At 37.6% G+C, this 26,855-nt stretch overlaps 1 protein-coding gene across 8 annotated transcripts in view; it reads left to right on the top strand.

Annotated features, from left to right (window-relative positions):
* Positions 1-24,976, top strand: part of LOC109068633 (protein delta homolog 2-like) — a 32,842-nt gene extending 7,866 nt beyond the window's left edge. Inside the window, exons 1-7 of one of the 8 annotated variants that reach the window (XM_042768468.1) lie at positions 10,145-10,435; positions 11,415-11,431; positions 14,159-14,240; positions 20,175-20,253; positions 20,411-20,541; positions 21,744-21,888; positions 22,440-24,975. In XM_042768468.1, the coding sequence (XP_042624402.1) occupies positions 14,171-14,240; positions 20,175-20,253; positions 20,411-20,541; positions 21,744-21,888; positions 22,440-23,190 (1,176 nt within the window). In that variant the 5' untranslated portion in view covers positions 10,145-10,435; positions 11,415-11,431; positions 14,159-14,170 and the 3' untranslated portion in view covers positions 23,191-24,975. Of the gene's footprint in view, positions 1-10,144; positions 10,457-11,414; positions 11,432-14,158; positions 14,241-20,171; positions 20,254-20,410; positions 20,542-21,743; positions 21,889-22,439 lie in introns of those variants that run through there. The other 7 variants (XM_019085398.2, XM_042768467.1, XM_042768466.1 and 4 more) reach the window with 7 other exon arrangements.
* Positions 24,977-26,855: the final 1,879 nt, after the last annotated feature.

The raw sequence follows: 26,855 nt of genomic DNA, 5'->3' as shown, positions 1-26,855 counted from the left end.
TGCAGTACGTGCCTTCCAGACATACAACATTCATTCATATTTGATGGTGACTCAAGACAGCCTTTCTTATTCACACTTCAGTATCGTTTAGCCTAAAAAGGGAAGAGGACATCGGTCAATACTCTTAAATGTTTACATGACCAGGGAGGATTGGTCAGTGTCTCCTCACTGAATTGCTTCTGAAAGGATTCCATTGATCTTTTAAAGAGCGCTCTTGATGATTATATTAAAATTGAGTAAATACGAAAATGAGTTTTAAGAGTACTCATACAAAACTGAAACCCCCCAAAAATCTATAAAGCTTAGACTTTTTCTTTATACTGATTTATTTAATGCTCTACTGAACCTCTACAGTTTGATATGATGAAATTGCATTAATCTGTTATGAGCTGTCTAAGATTAGTACAGGCAGTCAAAGACAAAGTGGTTGAATTGTAGCACTGCCTAATATCAACATTATCATACTCTCGCATAAGGTTTGTTAGTTCAACTGTCGAAGTTCATGCACTGCATCATGCAACTGTTTGTCCTCGGAGACTCTAAGAGCTGGTTGGGGTGGAAAGGTCAAGTACATCATAAATCAAAAACACTGATGTTTCCAAGGAAAGAGAGCTCAGATTACAGAGTAGGCTGCTTTGCTTGTCACTCAACTTTATCCAAGTGCACATTATCGCACAAGCCAGGAAATCAATATTAAGGAAAATTAAGTTTATATTTTGCATTCCCGTCTATTTCCTGACTAATTTGTGTTTTCATAAATTCGAGAGAAAATAGTAAATAAATAAAAGCTAGGATATGCATAAAGATTGCGTGACATACATTTCATCATCTGAATACTGTATGTGCACAGCACGATTTTTTCTCAAGCCTAAAGTCTACATGGTTTTTTATGTGTACACTAAGGTATGTGTACATCATCAGCATAGTATACGCGTACAGTACTGATTTTTCTATGCAAACTTTGTACGCTCAGCTCACATATGCAGCTAGAATTTTTTGGACAACAACAAACAAACAAAAACACTGTAACAAGCTCTTGTGTGAGGGGGTTAAGAGTTCCCCACAACTTTAGCTTAAACAAGCACAAAAATATTTAAAGGTATAGTTCACCCAAAAATGAAAATTTGATGTTTATCTGCTTACCCCCAAAGCATCCAAGATGTAGGTGACTTTGTTTCTTCAGTAGAACACAAACCAAGATTTTTAGCTCAAACCGTTGCAGTCTTTCAGTCTTATGATGGAACTGGATGGGAATCATGGCTAAAACATACAATAAAACAAAAAAAAAAACCACAAACAAAACCAAATTAAACCCTGCGGCTTGTGACGATACATTGATGTGTAAAGACACAAAACGATCGGTCTGTGCAAAAGCACTGAACAGTATTTATATAATTTTTTACCTCTGATTCATGCAATGTCCAAGCTGTTAGAACTCTCCTGAGCACATCCTCTTGTTTGCATTGTCAGCAGAAAGTGCGTGAGGCGTCTTCTTCTTCTTGCTTTATTGCGGATCGCAGACTTATAAGTGTATTACCGCCACCTATCTCTCAAGTGGACCATTGGCACTCCTAATTGAGATTGTAGATAGAGTTTCAGTGGTATAAATACTGATCTCTTTAATGTTGGTAACTTTTGGAGAGATCCTGGATGAGGATGAAATTTTCTAGTGCATGTGTGTAGCACCTGTATTTGCAGCAGGGGTGTCCAAACTTGGTCCTGGAGGGCCGGTGTCCTGTAGCAGGTGGAAAAATAGCTCCAATTTGCCTCAACACACTGCAGAGTTAAGCTCCATTTGTCCCAGAATACATTTCTGCAAGTCCTGAAAACCTTGGAGCTGAACTCTACAGGAAAACTCCACACCACAATCACCCCCCACCATCATGATTGGACACCCCTGCAGTACTGCGTCTCGGGTTGACCACTTGTAAACAGATCACCTAAAACACACCTTAATACCAGGTAGGGCTGAAACGATTACAAACAAATTTGTCGACAAATTGTCGTAATTCAGCTCTCCTGATGCAATTCAAGAGAAGAAGACACAGGGCTTCAGTTCAGAGCAAATGCTACTGAGCGACGTTTGGATGATTATGTAAATATATACTGTGCGCTTTCCTCTCAATAACAAAATAATCACATTAAAAAACTGACAGCGGTGAGAAAGCAGTTGAGAAGGCATCTGATTACAGTGATGTGGATGTTTGCAGCTCTGCAGTTCAGTACTCCAGTAAAGTCCAGTCACGTCAAGTTTATTTATATAGTACTTTATGCAGTAGAATCAAGCAGCTTTACAGTATTACATAAAAAAACAGAGTCAGTGTCACTTTCAGTTAGAATAACAACTTGATTTTCTGTTATAAATCATCCAGTGTGGAGCTAGCTAATTATAAAAAATTTTAGTAGTGGGGAAAAAAATATTATTTCATTAAAGAGATCGTTTGGTTTGTAGAGATCAAAACTTGATCTAGCTCAGGACTGCTTTGATTCTCATAACCCTATAAGGTATTTAAAGAGAGATTATGTTGTGAATTAAATAGTTTATCCAAAACTAATACGTCTTATCACTTACCTTTATTTTGTTTCTTATCCATATGATTTACAAAAGGAGATGTCAGGCAGAATGATTTAATTCCGTGGCTTTTTCATATAGCCAATTAAATGGTGAATGAGAGAGTTTCTCTATCATCTCATTTTGTGCCAAATATATTTATTTGTATAAATTAATTGTATAATAATTGTAATTACATAATGAATTTCAAAAACTGAAGTGATTGCCTTTATTTGTTACAATATGTATAACTCAATATTTTAACTAATTGCAAAAGCTGAATAATCAAAGTCTACTGATTAAACAGCTAAATAATCATACTAACAATCATTAGATTAATCGATTATCAAAATAATTGTTTGTTGCAGCCCTAATACCAGGTGGAAACAGAACTAAAAAACCATATATGGACTATGGAGGTAGTCAAAAAATTTATGTGATCACATCATGTAAATAATCATCCGTCCTGAATGTGCCGCCTACATGCCACCCACTCACCTAAAACATGTGACCATTCTGGGATGCATTGTTAGAGAGCCCAACAAAACAAGCAAACTTTGTAACGTTGTACCAAAACACAAGGTTATGAAAGAAATCACAGCTGCCTCCCTCTATTCTTCTTATTTGCTTCTTTTGCTACTTGTTTGTAAGCCGAAAATATTCTTGTAAGCCAAGTATATTCAATAGTATTTGCATGCTCCTGCAAAAGGGATGTACAGAAAGTGTGACGAAATAAGTGGGGAGTGTCTCAAAATCTGAATGCAAGTAGTCACGGCAGATGCATTTATCAGGTGGAAACTCTAATGCTTCTAGGCTGACCACTTGTGATCCGATCACTAAAAAAGTATCTTGTAAACAGGCTCTGTGTTTGTCTCGCTTTCATTTATCAATAGTTAAATAAAAAGACACCTTTAAGGAGAGCATCACATACTAAACTACAAGGCTTTGCATGTTTGGAGGCCATCTGAATTTAGGACAAGCAGCGTGAAGGGGCTGGGCTCACACATAACAGGCCACAAAAATGGGTGTGTGTATTCTTGTCATCTACGGACTTCAAGGTTACAAATGCCCACTGGCCTTTGTTTTCTTCTCTAGCCTCAGCTGCTCTGGGGTCAAGGCTGCCACTGGCGCAGAATGTGTGTTGTTTTTTGTGCAGGCCGTTCCTCTCCATTCTCATCCCAGCATAAACAGGCATGCATTTTGTGCCAGGTGGCTAGAGAAGCACCTCAGTACCATTTCTGACAGTCATTCAATACTAAAGCCATCAACCACTTACTGTGCGTTCACACCGCCACCGTCGAGAGTGTCAAAAATCGATCTGGCTGCCCCGCTAACAACACTGTAGAAAGATTCGTTTCTATGTTTTAATTGGTTGCCGCCGAACCGCGTCATAGCTCATTACCATAACGTTGCCCTAATTTCAACTTTCCTCTACGCTCTCAACGTCCAAGTCACGCTGCACCGCTGCTCAACGCCGGCTCACATTGAAAATGAATGACTTCCAGCCACTTTGACGCTCTCCACGACGTCGGTGTGAACGCACGGTTAGCCTCCTGATGGATCACTCTCAACTGTGCATTGTGTACAGATTACCAGCAGTTAGAAAAGAAGACATCCCACAGCTGCACTGCACATCTAAATGTGCAACCTCTCAACCGCCAGCTATTTCAGAGCCACCACCCATCCTGGTCAAAATTAGCCCAAGCCACCCTCTTTCCAGACCACACAGTTTCCCAACTTGCCTCTCAGCCACCAGTTAATGTACTATAACAATGATCTCCAAGATTAGCTTATAACAATGGGGCCACGTCCCTTGGGCCATGATCCTATCACGATGCAGACATGAGAAGAAGAAGAAGTCTGACCGTGGCACAGTAAGTGCACCAATCCCTATCCAGAAATGACTGATAGGAGCGGAGCATCCTGGAGGAAGGGTACTAATGATCTGTGCAAGATCTTATTACAAAACAAATATCTTTAAAGTGTGAAGGAAAAGTTTAAACCTTTTGTTACTTAGCACAGGGGTATCCTATCCTGCTCTTGGAGTGCTACTTTGATTAGACTGGTTCAGGTGTGTTTGAATAGGGTTAGAGCTAAGGTGTGCTGGATAGTGGCCCTCCAGAAGACGAATTGGACACCCCTGTTTTTAGCAGCTCTAACTTCCGAGATCCAGAGCACTTTATGTAAGAGTTCTTCAACCCTGCTTCCGGAAGGCTACTGTCCTGCAGAGTTTGGTTCCAACCCTAATCAAACACACCTGAACCAGCCTGACCTAAAAAACGTCTTCTACAACTCTCCCTTTCCCACATAATGCCGGTGTAACATACCTCAATTAAAGTCACATTGTATTTGTTCACTTAGGCCGTAGGAGAACTGGTTTATGCCAACTGAGCCTGGTTTATCCCAAGTTTTTTTTTTCTATTTTCTCCATTTCTGTCACCTGATGGAGTTTGGGTTCCTTGTCACTGTCGCCTTCTGGCTTGTTTAGCTGGGGTCTTAAAGATGCTTAACTTTCAGAAATGTATTGATATGACCACACTGATGGACACCATCGCATGAGAACAAAGTTTGAACTGAATTAAGTTGGATGATGGAACCATTATCTTCTGTAGAGCTGAACAGCTGAATCACATCTTGCAACATCAACACTGATATTGAACTGAATTGAATCAACATTGAAATTATTCGAACTGAATAACTACATTGTCACCTTGTGTAGAAATGTTTACAGCTAAATTGACATTGTTTCAAAGTGATGAACTGAACTGACTTGTGCTAAATAATGACTCTATTGTCTTTTAGAACTGCTTTACAACAGAATCTGAATTGTCTCCATAGGTGAGTTTCAATAACTGATTCTGCTGTTTTCCTGTTTATCACTCTGAACCTGCTTTGACACAATCTTTATTGTATAAAGCGCTATAGAATAAAGGTGACTTGACTTGAAAATAACAGGTAGGTGTGTTAAAGCAGGTTGGAAGTAAACAGGACAGCAAGTATTGAAAAGGAGGGTTGAAGACCTTTGCATTACTTTGTCTTTTGGTTACACTTTATTTTACAGTTTGTGCATTTACAGTGTACTTCAAGAAAGGTTTAGGGTTAGTACCTTTACACAGTATCGTTATTACTATAGTAAAATTCATATGTAAATGCAAAACAGGATTGTAAAATTAAGTGCTTCTTCTTTTTAGGACTACTTCTGTACTACTTCAGCTGGGTCTGGGTCCAGCTGCTCTATCAATCTGTGTCAGGTTTCACCCAATCTAGCTTTAGTGCTTCCACCTATCAACGAGAGGCTGAGCTTACAAAAGGACTGAGACTCAGCACACAGTCAGATGTCAAGTGGATTTGGAAGGCTCTAAACCTTGCATCTTCAAAATAAAAAATTGTCCTGGGTGCCAAGACCAGAGAAGCCCTCACTGTGGATTGCCCTTGCCTCACAAAGAAGCCTTTTAGAGACTGAAATTAAGTGCCAAGCTCGCTTCCATTTCCTAAACTGAGTCTTTGAAAATACAGTGCTGGAAATACAGTGCCTTGCAGCACCAAGGGACTATAAAAGATTAAGCAGGACTCTGGATGGTGTAAGACAACTACAGCACCCCTAGAGTGGAAAATTAATTTCTCAACTTATGGACTTCAGGAGTAACATTAAGTTACTCAGGAAACAGTCAAGATTGAATTTGACCTGTGCAGGATGTGCTCAATGTCCCAGGAGGGAAAAGGGTTCGCTTCATCTACAATAGGAATTAGAGTCCTTATCTTTCAAATTCTCATGTAACTCTCAGAGTAAAAATAACCCTCCAGGTTGCCTAAGTGGAGCAGAGGCTATCTTATCAAGGGGTTTATTTAACACTGCTTCAGTCTGAAGATGGGGCAACGTGCTTGATGACAGAGCAGGAACGTGCGTCTGTCGCTCTGCCTTTAGTGAAGTCCTCAGGGGTATGAGCAGCTCCATGAGTCAGAGCTGCAGGGCAGGGTGAGAGGCTGTGAAGTGCATTGACACATGCACCTCCTTGTTCTTTATCCGAGAGGGAGGTTTAGGTTGAAGGGAAGGTCAAGCAGCCCCTTTTTCATGCTGTCTGCAACTTAGACACATGCCGAAATAACTTCAAAGACAGACGCCCAGCATACACTAGCTGAGGACAGGGGGACACATCTCATAGGCAGAAAACAACACCACAGTAAGATCAACACAGGGAGCCGCTCAGTGGATCTTAACTCACCCTAAAATTCACTCAGGAAGGAGCACCAGGCTCAGGCTATAAGAAGAGGGTAGGTGAAAACCATTCATGTGGGAATGTGTTCCAAAATGATTTTTTTAAACACACTTAGGCCCTGAAGATATTATATAGGAGTTACTGATGCTGTCTTAAAAGTGCTCTTTTTCTAATGCTTGATTGAAATTCCTATTTTGTTTGCATAATGAGGTCACTTATTCCTGGTAAATTTCTAAATTAATTAGTTGAGCTAACCAGAATAATCCCCCAATGCCTGTCTCAATGCAAGTTTTCGGTTTGTTGGCTTGAGTGTATTTTTCACATGTAGCCTTATATAGCATCTCAGGCTCACATTTGCAGGTGGATATATTACTTGTCTGTAAGGTGTGGGAAAAATCACTGGGTTGTAAATGGAGTTTATAAATACCATCACTTGCTAATAAAACTCCATAATCTACTTTAGCTCTCACTAAGCTGTCTAGCATAAGAGCAGAGTCTGTTAAAACTCAAGTAAGATAGATAGATAGATAGTTAGATAGATAGATAGATAGATAGATAGATAGATAGATAGATAGATAGATTTGCATTACTTGTCACAACACATTCTTGCTTCATGGAGTGAAACTGCCATCTGAATCATGTCATATGCAGAGCAGTAAACCCCATATGCTGGAAATGGAAAGGAGGCTCCAGCAGGCAATCTCACTCTACTGTCTACATACAGAAGGCATCTTCTCTCAGTTGCTATAGTAACAGTGACCACCATGGACACACAAACCAGGATTATACTGTGATATTCGCAACCTATCTTTGCTTGAAATGTGAGTTGTCTTTGATAGATGCTGTGTAACAGGGATGAGTTGTATTTAAAGCCTATCTAACATGGTCCTTTGAAGATGCTTTTATCCTCTGCTTCATGCTAGTTTATTAAAGTGGATCCAGTCTTCATAGACGAACAGGACAGATATCAAAGGTGCAGCATTAACATTGGCTGAGTGTGTGAGTCCATTTTCTCGGAAGGACAAATATACATATCATTCAAGCTGCTTTGCTTTAAGCTGTTAAACACCCACTTAGCTTCTGTTCATGCCTTCATAGCGAATGAGTCAGAGGACAGGATTCAGTGCAGTTGTTTGTTGGCACAAACACGGTGAAATACAGTTTGAGGCACATTGTCATAGTTCCACAAACTGGTGTTTTGTGTAATGATGCCATCATAATGGTTTGAATAGTATGATGTAGGCTATTACTGTTATTATGTCAAATTTATTTACTAGACAATGCTGATATCAGTGCTAGAATTGAGCAAGATTTGTATTCTCTCTCTCTTCTTTTTGCAAAACAAAAACCGTGACTATCAAAGTTCCCATCTAACTCGTGCTAGGGTTACTCTGGAAAAACTAGGAAAAAGAACAGCTTGGATTTCTGAAGTGTTTTGTGTTGGGGGATGGAGGAGGAAGCAGTGGCATGTTCGTTGCTTGTAAATGGAAGTTTTATAGTAAGATGATAACATGACATATGATGTGGAAAATTCAGAACAAAAAAGAGAGCACAAATCAGTAGGGGCAGAAGGGCAAATATTTTTTGGGAAATAATTGTCCCGAAGAGTCCTGAAACCTCGATCTGAGAAACAAAAACAGAAAAGAAGAGGGAAAATCTACCAAAAAAAAAAGAGAAGAAAAAAAAACTAGATGATAAAGACTGTTAGTGAATATATATATATATAATAGCTTATAAATATGTAAGCTATTGTTGTCACCAGAAACTTAGCATTCTCCTGCAAAAGCATTGTGTTTCCCCAAAAAACATTGTGTTCACTTGTATAACACTTTTGTTCTTTTGCAAAAATTGTGTTCCCACTTTGCATTCGTTCACAAAAGCACCGAAATAGAATTTTCTATCATAAATGTTTTGTGAGGAAATGCAAAGTTTCTCAGAGAAATGCATACTTTTGTAAATCAATGCAAACTAAAACAAAATATTTTGGGGGAATTTAAAAGCATTGAATTATGTGTTCTCCTGTCCCATTTTTTTAACCATCACCATGTCTCTTTAGGGGGTCCATAATTCCAAGAATTTTATTATTATTATTAAATAATAGCCATTTTTTCTTAGTGTGAAGAAAATTGTACTAATTAGAAGAACTATTTTCCACTATAAAGAACCTTTTGTGCAATGGAAAGTTTCCATGGATGTTAAAGGTTCTTCATGGAACCATCAATGTCAACAACTAACCATTGTGCAAAAGTTCTTTAGATTATTAAAAGGTCCTTCACACTAGGAAAAATAGTGTGGCATTCTTCTGTGGCATCACAAACCCCCCTTTTAGTACCTTTATTTTTTAGAGTGTAAGATGAACATGACAAAACAGATACTGCATGTGATATTCAAATGAAAGTCCATTTTCACAATTGCCGTAATTGTTGGGTCTGCAGTGGATAATGATGTAAAGCTAGAGCAGAAAGCACTTGCCATAAAGCAGCAGATTTGAATACCCTAATTACTGTACTGCCATTTTCAACACAAACACCATAATCGGGCCACAGCAGGACAGACATACAAATGTGTGCTTAAAATCGAGAGGCTGAATGGCTGCAAAAATGGGCATGCCATTATCTCAGTATAAACATGAGGTGAGCAACCAAAACAAATGAGCTTTGAGTGCTTCCCTAATTCATCTGTTCTTCACAGACTATCAGGATAAGCCCTTAGGAGCCCGATTAACTTGTCTACCCATTCTGCTTAGGATAGTAGTAGTGATTCAGCTTTCTAAAGAGAAAACGCCAGCCGAGAGATGGTTGCTACATGTCTGTCTTTACATACGCCCTCATTTATAGTGATATATTTGTATGGCAGCGAGTGAGTGTGTGCATTCTGTATATGTGCGAGTGCGGTCTCCCATCACCATGGTGTGGACATGTAGATGCCTGTTTTCAAATGTTCCACAGGCCTGATGTTGTTGCGATAATCTGCTGAAAACTGATCCTCTCCACACTATTGCCTGCAGAGGAACGTGTGGGCACATCAGCCCCCAACATCAGGAGCCTTGTCTGTCGCTACAGCAACAGCAAAAAGCCTTCCATTACCGCTACAGCTTTCACAAGGTTTCTGCCAGACGGCTCTTCTGATAACAAGACGGCAAAATGCATACAATGCACTCTTAATCAGATGTGTCCATCTGTGCAAAAGAATGTTTACACGGATGGTCTTGAACAACAAGACTTGTCATGCATTAGTGAAATGCCATAAAGGATTCATGGTGCAAAGCTGAGGGTCTGAGAATAAAAAAAACAAAACAAAAAAAAAACATGTGATGTTTATACTGTATCTTGTAATCACTCTACCATGATAGATTGCTCTTTGAGCTGTGTGGGATGGTGGTATTGAGGGAAGCCTGTCTCTTTAAGAGCCAGTCCTTGGGCAGGTTGGCTTGTTGAGTGGGGAGGTGGAACCTTATCTGCTTCTACAAACAAGCATTTCTATCAACAAAACGTGTCTCACTAGCAGGCTGATCTTGAGGGTGTGCATATCTACGAGACTGGATAGTGAAGTTGTGCTCGATTTTCTTTTACATTACTTCCTAATGGTGTATGTGTGATATGTGAGTCCCGTTTCATCAGCACCTGAGGTTTGCAACACTCTGCTGGAGGGGCCACCAACAGCTCAGGTGTGTCACATCTGTTTGTCAGTAAGTGTGTTTGTCTTTTTTCATCGTTAAAATAGAGTTCAATTGTTCTGTAGCATTTAAAACAATGCCGTTTCAAAGAGCTTGGCTGTGCAGCACCTTCTGAAGTCTGTAACTTTAAATATATATATATAATCTTGTGTTGTTATTTAAGGAGGCATTCCTGTAAAAGGCTATACCAGATTTTCAGAAATACATTTTGGTCAAACTCAGGCTCTTTAACTTGTGAATCATAATCTGACTTTTTACACAACAGCAGGAAAGTGTTTGTGCATCATTTGAGATGGAAATGGTGTGGGAATACAGATTTACTGTTATTCTGAGGTAGATGCTGGTTAAAGGAACCACGGGCCAATTAAGTTTCCATGGAAGCTTCCTGGTAAATAGTGGGCTTTTAAGTGCATTTGCTCAGATTTTTGTAGGTTTTTTGTTTGTATTTTGTACGTAAGTGTATTTTGTGCTCCAGTGTCCCTCCAAGTTCTGAAGTCTGTCACTAATTCTTTATTGCTTAAAGCCTTTTTAGAGAAGTGTCCCGTACAGTATAGGCACAAAATCTGGAAGTGTGTACATCAAACATTTTTAAAATGAAAAATGAAGAAGTTTTAGATAAAATAAGTTACTATGTAATTATTTCCATTGAAAACACTAAGGAAGACATTCTGAAGAATCTTTATGCTGCTTCTTCCCAAATTCATTCCCACTGCAAAAGCACTCCATTAATCAATAATTTCGAATCTGGCCGGTTTTGTAGTCTAAAATTTAAGCGTTTTGTTGGAGTGGAAGTGATTAATGACTTGAACATCAGTCAGTTCCTCACAAATCTGCCTTTTTGACTGTAATATTGCATACAGCTTTAAAGATACTTTTTTAAAATCATGATTATTATTTTTTTGTAATGCTTGGAGCTTGACAAAGCTACTAACAGATTCTTCATAATTCCTTTTTCTATATTCCATGGAAGGAGGAAAAGTCAAGAGTGTGAGTAAATCTTTATTAATCTTCATTCAAGTGATATGTTAAATGATTTGAAGATACTTCATGCATTTAACCTCACTTCATTTAAGTGTCTTTCCTGTTGACTTTGATTAAATACCCAAAAATGACTTTTAGTTAAATGTCACATTTCATTTTTATTTCTATTGCTGAAATTTGAATGTTGAACATGCTTCTCCAAAATGTTCTTTTTATGAGAATATAATAATAGTGGTAAGAGCAAAAGGGCCTTCAGTTGTAGGAATGTAGGCTATTTTAACTATATCTATTTTAATGAATCGCTTGATGATTCATTGAATTTTGATGTTTTTTTGAAAGATGGACCATAAAAAAACGAAGACAGTTCCCCTGGATAATTGCCAAAGTGTCAAATAGCGTAAAAGGCTTCTGACTGTATTTTTCACATCTGATGTGACACATATTAATTAAACGCGGCTGGAAATAGCACCTTCGACAATCACAGAGTGATCTGCTCGAGAAATAAAGTAATGTTCAAATATAGCTCACTTGCTTGCTTTCACTGCCAGGTGTCTGCGCATGAGAGCGGCCAGAATGCAAAAGTGATAATTGACATGGCATCCCCACAAGGACTATAGATGGAGGCTTCCTATTGTGAAACGCTAGAGAGCCTCCTATCATGGAAATGGACCTCTTCTCAGCTTTCCCATTCAAAGCTTTTCCTCATATTCATTTGCATTAGTGGTTGCAAGAGCACGCCATGAATCTATGGGAAACAACAAAAAAGATGCTTCTTGCTATTTTGTCATCTAGATGTGTGAGATTGACTTCACTGAGGTCGTTTGCAAAGCAGATATTACAAAATATCTCAATAATCCATCGCTTGTTATGATTCAGATTTTTTAAATTCTCCTTTTAGTGTATATATTGCTGTTTGTGCGTGTAAACGATCTGAAAAGTTATGTCCATGGCATAGGAAGTTCATCTCTCTAGTAGAAAACACTTGCCTTGACTTCTTTCAGGTCAGGGCTAGAAGGGATACAGCTATGGACAGACTGTCCTACTGGGCATGCACACATCAATATTATCATGCTGAATAACAGCTAATTACTATATTTGGATTATTGTAAGGTTAAGTTTAGGGTTGGGGTAGGTGTAGACATAAATAAAACAATCTAATAGGTAGCAAATGTAATTTATTTATCTCATGGCAATTCATACATATTTTACCAGGTGGCTAATTTGTACGAATTCATATGACCTCTACGAATTTGCCACCTCTTAAAAAATAAAAAACATATTTTATGAGGTGGCAAATTCGTAGGATTTCATACAAAGGACCACCCCTGACCCTGTCCCTAAATGTACCCCTCACAGAAATCATACAAAGGTCCTGCACAAATCACAGCCTAAACCCTTGCGGTCTTTGTACGAATTAGCCACCTCGTAAAATATAAACAAATAAGGAAAGAGAGAGAGTAGGTTTTGTTTTGTGTGCAAACATGAAGGAAGGCACGGTGCAGAGAGAAAATATGAAATAATGTATGAATGAATGAATAAGATGAATGCATAAGGGGGAACCGACTGTCTTCAGAAGTTTCCATGGCATCTTCTCTCTGTGTATCGCCTAATAACGCAGTGTTTATATGCACAGCAATGCTTTGTTTATAGCGGTTACTGTGGAAACAGCTATATTTCTGTTGTTCCATAAGTGCCACCTGCTGGCAGACAGTGGAATTAGATTCTCATTCAGCCTGTCTGCATTTCTGTTCAGACCAACACTTCGGACAATAAGGTTGCTTTTGTAGAATTGAAAATATAAAACATAAATTTCATGAAAATCAAAACCAACAAAATATTGTAAAATATTATTACCATTTAAAAAAATGGTTTTCTATTGTAATATTCTTGAAAATATTATTTCTGTGATGCAAAGCTGAATTTTCAGCATCATTACTCCAGTCTTCATTGTCACATGATCCTTCATAAATCAATCTAATGTGCAGATTTATTATCAATGTTGGAAACAGTGGTGTTGCTTAATATTTTTATTTATTTATTTATTCATTATTTTTATTTTTTGGAACCTGTGATACTTTTTTCAGGATTCTTTTCAGAATTTAACACATCCTTGCCAAACTTCTGAATGGTAGTGTATATTGTTACAAAAGATTTCTATTTTGAATAAATGCTGTTCTTATATAAAATGTAAAATCTGGCCATTATTTTAATGTTTATGAATTTTTTATGCAAACAAAATTGCATAGTGCTACTAATTTTATTTTTTGTTTAGTGGTTTTCGACATAGTGTTTTTTCTGTCACCGCTCGCCTCAGAAAAGTTGTGATCCGTGTAAATAGACTAACAGGGTGGTGAAGGAGTGGTGCGGTCTTGTAAATGTCCACCATGAAAGATTCACATAGTGCTTTTAATTATTAAGTATGAAGCTGAATTATTAAACGTGTCTGTCGGCTGGTCCATGGTCAGGTGTTGCTCTGTTTGATGTTTGGGTAGAGTGAAAGTGCTCGGAGATCTTCATCCTGGGCTGTTGTGACTCATGTTGGAGATTATGGGTTGGCCAGCACCCAAGCATCCTTTGTTTTTAGTGCCTCATTTTTTACTTTATAATTATATTCTGTGAATATATATTCATAATATATGTCATCAGCAACTGTCTAAAGGTTTGTGATTGATTGAATGAATGAATAAATGATAATTTTATGAATGTTAATGTGTTAATGTCTCATTGTTTCAGATTGTCTGCACCATGAAACTCACTGTAGTTCTGCTGCTCTGTGGCTGTGGTGTGCTATTTAAACACAGATGTGAAGCCCAAGGTAAATACATATTTATTTTCCACTACCAAATTACATTTTATACACTATTTATTTTTTACTGTATATTGCAGTAATTCAATATACATATAATAACTTCCAAGTTCCCAATATAAAACAAATAGTTTAAATATTTTATTAATTCTGAATAACTTTTCTACACATCTCAGATGCACTGCCTGAGCATACATTATTAAAGGGCACTGATAACAGAAATATCATTTTAGGCATTTTGTTTAAAAATTTTTAATGAATTTTGAGTAAATGTGTAATGTAAGTTTTCTTTTGATTTCAGAAAGTTTCTTTACAACTAATTTGCAGTCACTTAACTGTATTATGTATGCTTATTAGATACTAATATAAACATCAGCCATTTAAAAATCCATGTAAGTAAACCACTATAGTAGGAAGTCATAATGAGCTGCTTTATTTGTATAGCGCTTTCACAGTACACACCATTTTAAAGCTGCTTTACAAACAAATCATGATGTGAATGTTTATTCCTTGTATGTGCATTTAGCAGATTACAGCTTTATTTTGTATAAAGACTTATGTTTGCACTTTATTTTACTGTATGTGTACTTACAATGTACTTACCTATGAAAGTAATTGGCAATATAAGGTAACTACATGAGTTAAGGTTAGGTTGAATGGTAGGTTCAGGGTTAGTACCTAGTAAATACGGTGTTATTATAATCACAATAATAAGTACATAGTATGTACATGCAGAAAATGCCTGTAAAATAAAGTGCTACCAGACTTTGGTTGGATTGATTTCACTGGAAAATACTGTAAAAGTAATGGCAATAGTTTATAGTGTACAGTAATAATACATATATAATTGTATAAAATATCTGTTTAGCATGTGCAGCAGTGAAACTAGATATATGGCAAGTTAAGAGCAAAGCACACATCCAACATAAAGCATTTACAAAAGATAATGTTGGTACAAGCTAATCACAAGAATTGGCCATACGCGCTGTTAATTTCCTCAAACAGTTTCTACCAACTGTGCTCCAGCAGGATCCTGGTGAGTAGATTACAGAAAACTCAGCGTCAGAGGTCTTTGATGGTTCAGTTGTGGCTGATCCGTCTCTTGAGTATTCAGCTGTGAAATTCGCTTAGAGAATGTGACAAATCTGCGTCTCAGTTGTTGGGTGCAAGAGTTTGTGTCTTACACGTGTGCTGGGGGCAAAGGTCAATGCCCAAAGTCACTCTGTGCTTCTAAGCAAGGCAGAAGAACTGTCAGTTGTGCCTATTGATCTGCTGAGGAAGATGGAGAAAACCTGATCTGTGCATGCCTGCAAAGACGGATTATAGAGCAGGTCAGTGGGGCCAGTACCTCCTGGAAGGGGCTTCCAGCTGCACTGCCACTGCACTGCAAAACTGATAGAGATAAACGGACAGCACTTGAGTCTGTGCCAGTCACTACTGCCACAACGTGAAATAAAAAATCAGAAATCATATCCGTTCCTGGTCCTTCCTCAACACTATCAGTGCCTACTGAACATTTTAAAGCTGCCTTGATGTTTTATACTAGTCATGGTACATTGGTGGATTGAATAGTTATATAAATGTTATAAAAAAAATAAAAATAAGTAAAACAATATAGGATAAGTTATAAAATATAAATATTAGATGAAAATCTAAATGAAAATTATAGATGTTGTTATAAATATTAATTATATATACAATATTTAAAAAAAAGTAAATGAAAACTAATAAAAATGACTAAATCTTAATTAAAAAAAAAATTTAAAAAGAGAAGAAAGAAAAACAAAATATAAAAAGAAAAGCTAATTCAAAATATTAATTAAAATATATTAGTATATAAATAGATAATAGAAACACTGCCGCAAAAATGAAAGTTCTGTCATCATTTACTCACCCTCATTTCACTTCCAAACCTGTATGACTGACTGACTATGACTAAAAAAAACCAACACTGAGACATTCTTCAAAATATCTTCTCTTGTGTTCCACAAAACAAAAGAGAGAAAGCCATACAAAGCTGGAAGGACATGAGTGTGAGTAAATAAAGACAACATTGTTGATTGTGGGAAAAACAGTGAGAATGAAAAAGTGTCACAAAAACTGGCCAGTGGCAACAAATCTACAAAATTGCGTTGCTTTGTGCACGTTTTACGACACTTTCAAAGTGACATGTCCAGTGAATGGCATTAAAAGAGTTAAGTTTTGTCAGAAACAGGCGAGCGTGAATCTGGCAGTGTTTTATTGCGTTAGCTGTTGTATGTATCGCACATTTGAAAATAACATACGGTACACTAAATTAAACCCAACCTAACGGATAGTGTTAACAAAAGCAAAAGTGAGATAAAAACACATTCTGAGCTTCCACAAGTTTTTGAGCTCTTTTATTGTGTTTCGTGGGACTCACAAGTGCAATGCTGCACCAGGTGAGCTACTGAGCAAGTTTACAATGTGAGAAAAGCAATACATATGGAGGCATTTATCATCAAAATGTATTAGTTTACATATCATGCACTATAGTAAAAACTGTTTTGAGGTCATAACATGGTATTGTGGAAGGAGCTATGCAAAAATAAGTCTTCATTAGATTATTTGCTGTGTAAACGAATAAAGGTTGTTGGAGTTTTACTGCCACTATTGTTCATTTTAACTGGAAACTACATACTGAATTGTATGTACAGTAAATATATGTTTTTAGAGTTTTGAAATAAATACTGTAGGTAGAGTCATGCTTTTCCAATAAGCCTATGTTGCAGCCAACCCTGGTGCTCTAGAGCCTCACTGGATCATAATCCGTCCTCGCTTCTCTGTGCTGGCAAAATGTTTTTCTAGCAGTGCAAACGGCTGAGAGGATACTGAGGCTGAATGATCCTTCGGTTCACACGGATCTAGTTACCTCTTCCTCAGCTCCTTCAGACACTGTCCGGCCGGCCTTCTATTACACTCCACCTGCTCCCCAGTGAGATCTTGGACACACATGCATACTCTTGGGGAGTGTATGTGGCCCATCTGGGGTTAAAACCGAAGGGAAACCCACACCTGCATGTTTCACTGGCACCAAGGCTCTGAGCATAGCCACAGGGGTTCTGGAGAGGGAATATAGGGTTTCATGGTAGGAATAAATTTAGACCACTCTGGTTTTCACATGCAGGGAGCCCACGCACTGTGGTGTCTGTTTGAGGACCCCCATGAGGTGAAGCACAAAGACTGGAGGATGGAGACAGTCACAGAACCTGTCGCACTGCCATCATGAACTCAACCCTAGGAAACAGCCATTGTTAACAATTGAAATGATCACTATGGCCTCCTGGTGGATCTCACATTCTTCAGCATAAATCAATGCCCACTGAATCAGAACATGACAGATCAAATCAGCAGGTGTCTGAGTGAATCTCAGTCCAGGTCATACTTCACTCCAACGTCATTTTTTCTTTCTTTGTTTTTACATTTTGCTAAAAAGAAATAATCAGTTCACTAAAATGAATCAGATTTTCCAGTGTGAGGATATTCTGGGAAATCTATTCCGTTTGTTTACTGCTTCAGTTCTACTTGGTATACTGGTGTGAGACAGTGATGCAACATTTTGTCACACTGCACCACTACTTATTGGAAAAAGTTAGAAATTTAGAAATCAAATTTGAGCTACTGTCACAATAGTGACTAATGTAATGAAGTTAGACGCATGGTTTCTATTAGTTGTCTCAGTTTTTTGTTATATTACACTAAAAATGAGTTGTGCATATATTTAACAATGGTGAATCATACAAAAACAAGTTGAACTGAATCATGACCCATTTTCAGATTTCTTGCTGTATCATATCATTTCCAAACCATTGTGATTGCAAATATTTACACATGCTTCTGAATTAGGCTTGGAGGCTTTTCTAGAATAGACTCCTCCAGTTTGTACAGCATGTACAAGACAAGGTTATTTGCACCACATCTTTTTATCAGGACTCTTGAAATCAAGACTTCATAACAATGCATGGTTGGATGAGTTTGGTGTGGAAGAACTTCACAGGTCCACACAGAGCCCTGTCCTCAACCCCTTCGAACACCTTTGGGATGAACTGGAATGGAGATTATCAGTCAGGCCTTCTTGTCCAACATCAGTGTCTGAACTCACAAATGCTCTACTGCATGAATGGGCAAAAACTCCCACAGAAACACTACAAAATATATTTAAAATACATACAAAAACATTTTAATCTACTATACATCCATACCAATAACCAACTCCATATAAAATACAATGTATTTAGAATGCAATGCCATTAAAGTCCCTGTTGGTGTAATGGTCAGGTGTCCCAATACTTTTGTCCATATAGTGTATGTGTTAAATGAAAACAAACATGACTTGTAACATTAGCCCTTTATATTTGTGCTACCCTCAGAAAAATGTAGAGATATCAGAGCAGTCTAAAGGTGTATTCAAACAATAGTGCGAGAACAATTGTACTAAAATGGAAAGGTTTTTCCTTTGCTTTTTTATAAAAAGTTTCATGTCCAGACTACAACATTGTCAAAACGATCCCCCTTCGCGTGTGAAACACTATGCAGCACTATTTCTATAGATGGAACGTGTAATAAGCATGTGTATGACGTCAACGCTTTCACAAATTCCTGTTTTCATACTTTACTCAAAGACGAGAGAAGAGAATACGCTTCATGTTGTTGGTTGGGCTGCTCTCTGTTATCAGTTTGTACTTTTCAGCTGTTGCACTGATAGCGCAGGAAAGCCAGGCTTGCTCTGTGTTTCCAGGAATACAGGTCTTTGGCCAGATTACATGGAAAATGCTTCCCATTCCAGCGCCAATGAATATGAGCTTACACACGTATTGTGTCTCACATACCAGCCTTTATGTGAAATAGTCACAAGATTAAGTGAGCGTGTCAGATGGGGGTTAAATGAACTTCTCATAAGTGTACACTTGATTCGCATATTGATAATTATAACTTACTGGCTAAAGAGTTAATAATTTAGCAGTGTGTTTAGTGGAAATGCACACAGGACGTGTGATGTAAGAGGCTGGCTGTGAGCGCCGGGTTTGAAGGCATGTAGGGGTTGGGCCCTGGGCAATGGTGAATTCTTGTGATGTTCGGGCAAAGCTCATACGGGCGGAGACATGAGCACATTCCTCTCCTCCCACCGCACACGCTCCCCTCGTGCCCATCACCACAGACACACGCGCTTCCTGGCCGCCCCCCAACACACACACATACACACCCTGCACTAACATCCACTGCAGCGCAAAACCCAATACTGGATAAGCACAGCCAAGAATGCTAAATCACTCAGTCGGGATAGTGATGATGGAGATCGGGGTGAATCATTTCCTGTAACACATCATAAACTTTACATATAAAAGTACATATAGATTATTAAGGATGGAAAAAGAACATGTATAAACTTTCCACTTTCCCGGTCAGAGGTCAGACCTTTATTAAAAAACATGCCACAATTTCCTCCCTAGCATTTCTAAGACCTTTAATATTCTATTTTGTAATTATCCCTTTAAGATAACTAATTAATTGACACTGTTTGTCTTCTCCTGATTTTTCCAGTGTCTCTCACTGAAAGCTTGTCACACAAAATCAACACGTATGTGCATCTTAGTATGCACTAGCTGTTGTTCACTACACGTAACAGGCTACATAAGCTGTTGAAAAGTGACACTGAACACACATGCCTTCTTCAAGTGACAAACTCTCACAGACAAGCTAGAGCTTGTTATGTGATCTGAAGGACTTGTTTACATAATTTAAAGAGGAATTATCATTGAGGATTGCTGTTTTGCAGTCATTTCTGAACTCTATTGTTTACACAACTGCCAAAGAAAAAAAAACATTACAGGATACCTAACAAGAGCTAAAGAATAATAAAACAATTCAAATATGTATCAGACATTATATTAAATGTATTCTTCTCTTCATTTTCCTCAGTAGAAACATCTCCAACACCCTCAGTCAGTAACTGCACGTGTGAACTTGGTCATGGAAAATGTGCTGAAAACGGTGATTGCAGGTGAGTGGGTTTGAGACTTTCAGGTGTTTTGCTGAAGTATATCTGACCTGTGCAAGCCTGTTCCCGCTCACTACTATTGTAGAAGAGGAAAACTGTAAACAGATTAACAGTACAATGAACATGGCATGTAGGGTTGACTCTTGCCTCTGTGCGGCAGGTGTGATCCGGGATGGGGTGGACCGCGTTGTGATGACTGCGTGCGAATGCCCGGATGTGTCCATGGCTCCTGCCATCAGCCCTGGCAGTGCACCTGCATGGACGGGTGGGCGGGGCGATTCTGTGACAAAGGTGATTAATTATTCATGGTAAATGCTTTTATCGATTAACATGACAGCACCGACTATTCTGCTAAAAGAAATCCAATAGGATTTCCAAGTATTTTAATATTTATCAAAGAAATAAATTACAGGGGCATGCAAGAGTTTTAGTTGCTATCCATGCAACTAAATACATGACTCTGCCAACATTTCTGCAAAACCTGAAATACGTTGCCCGGGTAGCCTACATGGCTGCACTTTTCAGTCCATAAGAGGCACTAAAAGCTATATAATTTTTTCTCCATTGCAGATGGAGTGTATTAAACAGCACAGTATCATAAAAAATGTGCCTGTGAATACAAAATGCACGTAGCACGCTTCAAAGCAGTTTCAAAGCGAAGTCCAGTGTGTGGCACTAAATAGCTAAATAGTGTTTTCTCTTCAAAACAGTTAAGCCTGACTGTGGCAACATTGTTTGTTGTAGGTATTATGGCAGTTCAGAAATGAAATGTCTTACAGGTTATTGATTTACATTTGAAATGAACATACCGCCTTGACTAAGCCGTACTTTAAATCAAACCAGTAGTGTTCTCAAAAGCAAATGTGAGATAAAAAATACATTTGCTAAAGCAACCATGCCACTTTAGATTCCTTATACCTGAGTGCTCTGCATCACAAGTGCAGTGCTGTACCAGGTGAGCTACTGAGCAAGTTTACTATGTCAGAAAAGCCATAAATATGGAGCTGGATATGTGATGCAAACATTAAAATGTATTATTTTACACATAATGCGCTATGGTAAAAGCATTTTGAGGTCATAACATAATATTATGCAAGGAACCAAGCTAAAACAAGCTTTATTTATAGATAATTTGCCTCTGTAATAATACAGTAAGTGGTGTGAAAAAAATTAAAATAAAATAAAACAAAAGTTGGTGTTTTACTGCCACTAGCGTTCATTTCATCTGGAAACTGCAGTGAAATATATTAATTTATTTTGTATGTTTAGTTTTTATTTAAATTTTAGTTTAAGTTTTAATCATTTTGTTCGGTGCCTTTGTCCTTTTTATTAGTTTTAATCGTATTTTTTCAGTTGCTTGCCAAGGCAGCATTTCAATTTTTCATTTAGGTTCAAGTTTTTCATTTTCAGTTCTGCAACAAAGGTGATTAATCATTCATGGCTTTAAGTGGCAAACACTAGATTGACATAACAGCACTGACTTGTTTTCGCAGATATTTACGTGTGCTCCAGAAAGCAGCCGTGTCAGAATGGGGCTACCTGTGTCTTGAATGGCTCTGGGGATTACAGCTGCTTATGTCATGAAGGCTTTCATGGGCGGGACTGTGAACTGAAAACCGGGCCTTGCCAAAAGACTAAGTAAGTGTTTTTTCTTTTCATCTGTAATATAAATTCATGTTTGTGTGTTTAAATGTACTCACCCTCACCAACATAACAAAACAAAGCAACAAAAAAACAAAATTTTACAATTACATAATGAATACATTAATAAAATAACAGTTTTTTTGTAAGATCAGTAAATAGTGGTCTAGCCTGTGAATATGAATGTAATACAGATGTTTTCACATATCAAAGAATTAAAAAAATCAGTTCTCAGAAAGCTTTTTTTGCAATTTGGTGACAATAGTGGTCTAGAAAACACACACTTCACCTTTAAAACCAAGCTCATTCACTGATGTCAGACACATAGTGATACTTGGACGCCAAACTCAAATCATAAAACACACATGATAATACACATAACGTGATATCGTAATCTCCACGTCTTTGATAATTCACACATAGTGATACACATAGCTTTTAGTCGTAATCTCCATCAAGCGTCGATGAGGCAAACCAGGCCTAAAATCTTGTAGTGTGTGGGTATCATAAACTACAGATATTTTCAGCTCTTACATGTATTGCTGCAGGTCCCCCTGCAAGAATGGTGGCCTCTGTGAGGATCTGGGTGGTTACGCTCCAGAACTGTCTTGTCGATGCCTGGCTGGCTTCACGGGGCCCCGCTGCGAGACCAACATGGATGACTGCCTGATGCGGCCCTGTGCCAACGGCGCCACCTGTCTGGATGGCGTGAACCGTTTTTCCTGCCTGTGCCCTGCAGGTTTCATCGGCCGTTTCTGCACCATCAACCTGGACGACTGCGCCAGCCAGCCCTGCCTCAACGGAGGACGCTGTATAGACCGAGTCTCCACCTTCCAGTGCTTCTGCGCTCCAGGTTACACTGGAAGAACATGCGAGATTCCCGTCTGGGAGTCAGGACCTCAAGCTGTGTCTCCGTTCAGGGGTGAAGGAGACAGAGTTACTCAAGTCAGTCGCTCCCACTGGACCACTCCTAGTGGGGAGGAGAGACGCTCGTTCAAAATCTCAGTGGTGACTCAGCATGGGGCGGAAGGGCTGTCAGAGCTGCAGCTCATCATCCTGCTGGTGTTGGGGGGCATGACTTTGGCCGTGGTGGCGCTAACAGGTGGTCTGGTGCTGCGCGGACATTGCCAAGACCGATCGGCTCGCTGTCGGTGCAGACCGGCCCCCGCTCATCATCGCCCATTCCACCGATGTCGGACAAACCTTCCGCCTGCGCAACAGGAATGCAAGATCAGCTTCCTCCAGTCTCCGGCTCCAGCTGAGCTCGAGAAGAAGAGGCTGAACACCAACATCATTTAGCCTCAGAGATCACGCAGCTGCTCTTGTTGAAGTAAAAGGCCACTTCTGACCTCTCAAAAGATAAAGACGGTACTCAGGAATCTGAGAGTTGGTCGCTGGAAAAATAAAAAAGTCATTATTCAGAGTGATTACATGGAAGTAAATAACCAATAAGTAGTTTATTTTAATCAGAGATGCCACAGGTGAGGCATGTACTGCTGAGGGAACATTAGGTCAGTTAGAGTCGATCAATAGTGCTTTTACCTGCTCTTGGAAAATTATTCCAAAGATAAGAAAGACTTGTTTGTGTAATATTTCATCAAAAATGTAATAACTTGCTCTGCCACTGAAAAACATTTTGGCTGATCTCACCAAGCAATATTTTTGATGAAAACCCTGAACCGCAGAGAGTCTATTTCCTTCCCCCAATTTTTTTTTTTTTTTTTTTCTGTATTTTTGGTCTTTAACCTTTTTTATTCAATAAAGGCAAAACTTGTTAGCTTGCTAGCTAACAGCAATCATGTAACACCAACCTTAGCCACCAGATGGCAAGAAAATGTTCACACAGAAAAAAAATCAACTTTAAATAAGGTTAGTTAACATTAACAATGAAAAATGTATTAACAATGTTCATTTCAAAATCAGTAACTGAATTCAAAAGTATCTGTTAATATTATTTAATAGGCCTAAGCTAACCTGAACTAACAATAAACAGTTGTATTTTTATAAACATTAACAAAGATGAATCAATATTGTAACAAATGTATTGCTCATTGTTAATATTAGTTAACACATTTACTATTGCTAACTAATGGGCTCTTGCTGTAAAGTAAAATCAAAGTACAGTTAAAAAACAAACAAACAAAAAAAAAACAAATGAGAGAATTATTTTAGAGGAAACAGACTCACATTGTGTTTCAGGGCTTTTTTAATTTTCATATAGAGAGCACTTTTTAACATCCAATCAGTTATGACACCCTTCCCCTTTTCTTGTTTTAATATACTGTATAACCTGGAAATACAGTGCGTCACATTATGAAGGTAAGGTGGGATGCAGATGCTGTTTCAGGTTGACTTCAGGGTACACACAGCCTGGGAGCTACTGTATTTGTTGATATGATGTCTGTACTCAGAGAGTAAGCAGTAGCACTAATGGGCCACATGTAAAATAAAGGGAAGCACTAAACCACCCAAATATATCAAAACTTCCATTAAGTGTTACATTAGTACTGTATGTATATAATCAAGCCACGTTGCTAAAAGTGCTTTTAATTTCAGATGTTGTGTAGCCATTTTCACCAAGTGTTCAAACTGTAAAATATTTCAGTGTGAGTGAGTATATGCCAAGTAGGTTTTATTCTTTTGAATTGTTGCTTTATGAACGTTTTTTTAAACGACAGTTTAACGTTCCCTTTAACATTATAGTGATGCTCTTTTAAGCAGGTTAGTGATATAAATTCTATGGGAATGATTTTTGTGATACATAACAATACATTAACAGCAGTATTCTTAAGTGTAAATATTATTTATTTATGTAATTTATTGGTGAAATGTACATTTGTTTTGTATTGTTGTGTATTTTTATACAGATCTGTATGTATTAAAGTTTTGAACTGTGTAATGGTAGAACTATGCCTAAATCACTCATAATCATAAACTACAAAAATGTCTTTGTATAACAGCTGCTATGACGAAATGAATTTCTCTATGCAGCTCACTCCATCCCCTTTAGCCCTGAATTTGACCGTCACATAATGCATGACAAACATCCTAAAGACGGCTGTGTCACCTCAGCTACTATCACAGAGACAGAGACAGAAAAACTGCACTGAACCTGAAGCAAAGGCCTTTTTTAGTATAACTGAGAGAACATGCTTAATGATGAAAGACCTGAAGCAAAAGGCCTTTTTTAGTATAACTTTTTATTAACTTAGGTTTACTTGATTTTTTTTTTCTTAAATCATGTTAAAAAGTGAGTATCAGAAACAAAAATCATGCTTTTGAGGAGCATAAAATCATGTTAAAAAGTGAGTATCAGATACAATCATCAGGCTTTTGAGGAGCATTCATTTGTTCATCTCTCAATCATTGTACTGTAGCATTATGTTTTGCCCCACAATAAAAACTACAAACTACGTTACTATCATAAAACTAAGAATTCATACATCATCTTCAGTTTATATAGTTATGAAGATCTCATTGATTTCCAGTTAATTTGAACTTACTTTTTGGCCATGTAAATATCAGCATCTGCAGCATATTGCAAATTTTTCCTCAGTTTGGGCCTCTAAATTATACTGTTATTGCACACGCATGCACGCACACACACACACACACACACACACACACACACACACACACACACACACACACACACACACACACACACACACATATATATATATATATATAAAGTTTTGTCTAATGGTTGAACCCATAATTAGAGGATGAATGAATACACTTTGCCTTTTATATTAATAAAATATTAATCTCACAATGTACATTTAAAATGCTACAGTGTTCCTATAAATTAGACACTTAAGTCACACTTAAAAATGAATATTAATGCACTGGATACCAAAATATCAAGTTTTGATGTTTGGTTTTGGTGACTTTAGTGGAAGTATTTAGTCAGTTCTTCTCAAGTTCACACAGATGTCCAGCAGAGAAACCAGAGGTGTAGAGAATCACATTCATTTCATTCTGTCACTTGAAACTTCATTTTGCAAAATATATAAACTCCACTTGATTGAATACTGTTGACTACATTAGTACATTATTTCCCGCTCGAACACACGTGTAGAAACGCCGGATATTCACACGGTATTCACAACAATTCATGCTGCATTATTAATGAAAACGTTTTCATTCTTTATATATATATATATATATATATATATATATATATATATATATATATATATATAATTTACTAAAATTAGTAATAGATTTATTTATTTACCTGTTTATTCATTAAAGAAAAGAAAAAAAGCACATGGTCACCAATAACCCCATATCAAACGACAAAAATATATAGGTTACTGTTATAATTATTATTAATAATAATGATAATAACAATAAAAAACTAATTAAGCTAATATTTTCTAAATGAAAATAAATGAGGAAATAAACGAATAAATTCCTAATCTTTTAGATTTATAACTCGTTTGTTTGTAATTTCCAAATGTGCTTTAATATATATTAAATGAGCCTACCTAATTATATTATAAGGTAAAAAATTAAACTCACATAAGCGGCTTACAAGTCTAAATGAATGACTACATAAAGAGAGAGAGAGATTTTTTATTGTATTTTATACGTTTGTTTACACATTTGTTTATTCATACGTTATACATTTGTTTATTAAAGTAGAATAAACACATGGATTCACGTGCACAAATAGAAGAAAAGCATAATATTAAGGTTAATTAGTTTTTATTTTTTTTTATATAAACTCGTAAAAAATAAAAAGATTTTCTCTGCAGTCCGTAAGTTTTGTCTCTGTCTCCATCTCTGTTTGGAAACCTGGACCTGCAGCTGTGTGCGGAATTATCTATCTCGCGTGGGTTGTGATTCGGCGCGCCTCCAGCGCGGATGAATCTAATGTTCTGGATATTTAATACTTCACAATCACAGATTCTAGTCTACATCTTGGAATAATATACTGTATGACCCAAATAAGATTT

Source organism: Cyprinus carpio, chromosome A13, assembly GCF_018340385.1.
Source record: "Cyprinus carpio isolate SPL01 chromosome A13, ASM1834038v1, whole genome shotgun sequence".
Lineage (NCBI taxonomy): Eukaryota > Metazoa > Chordata > Actinopteri > Cypriniformes > Cyprinidae > Cyprinus > Cyprinus carpio.
The sequence above is the reverse complement of the archived record's forward strand: the minus strand, read 5'-3'. Positions and strand labels throughout refer to the sequence as shown.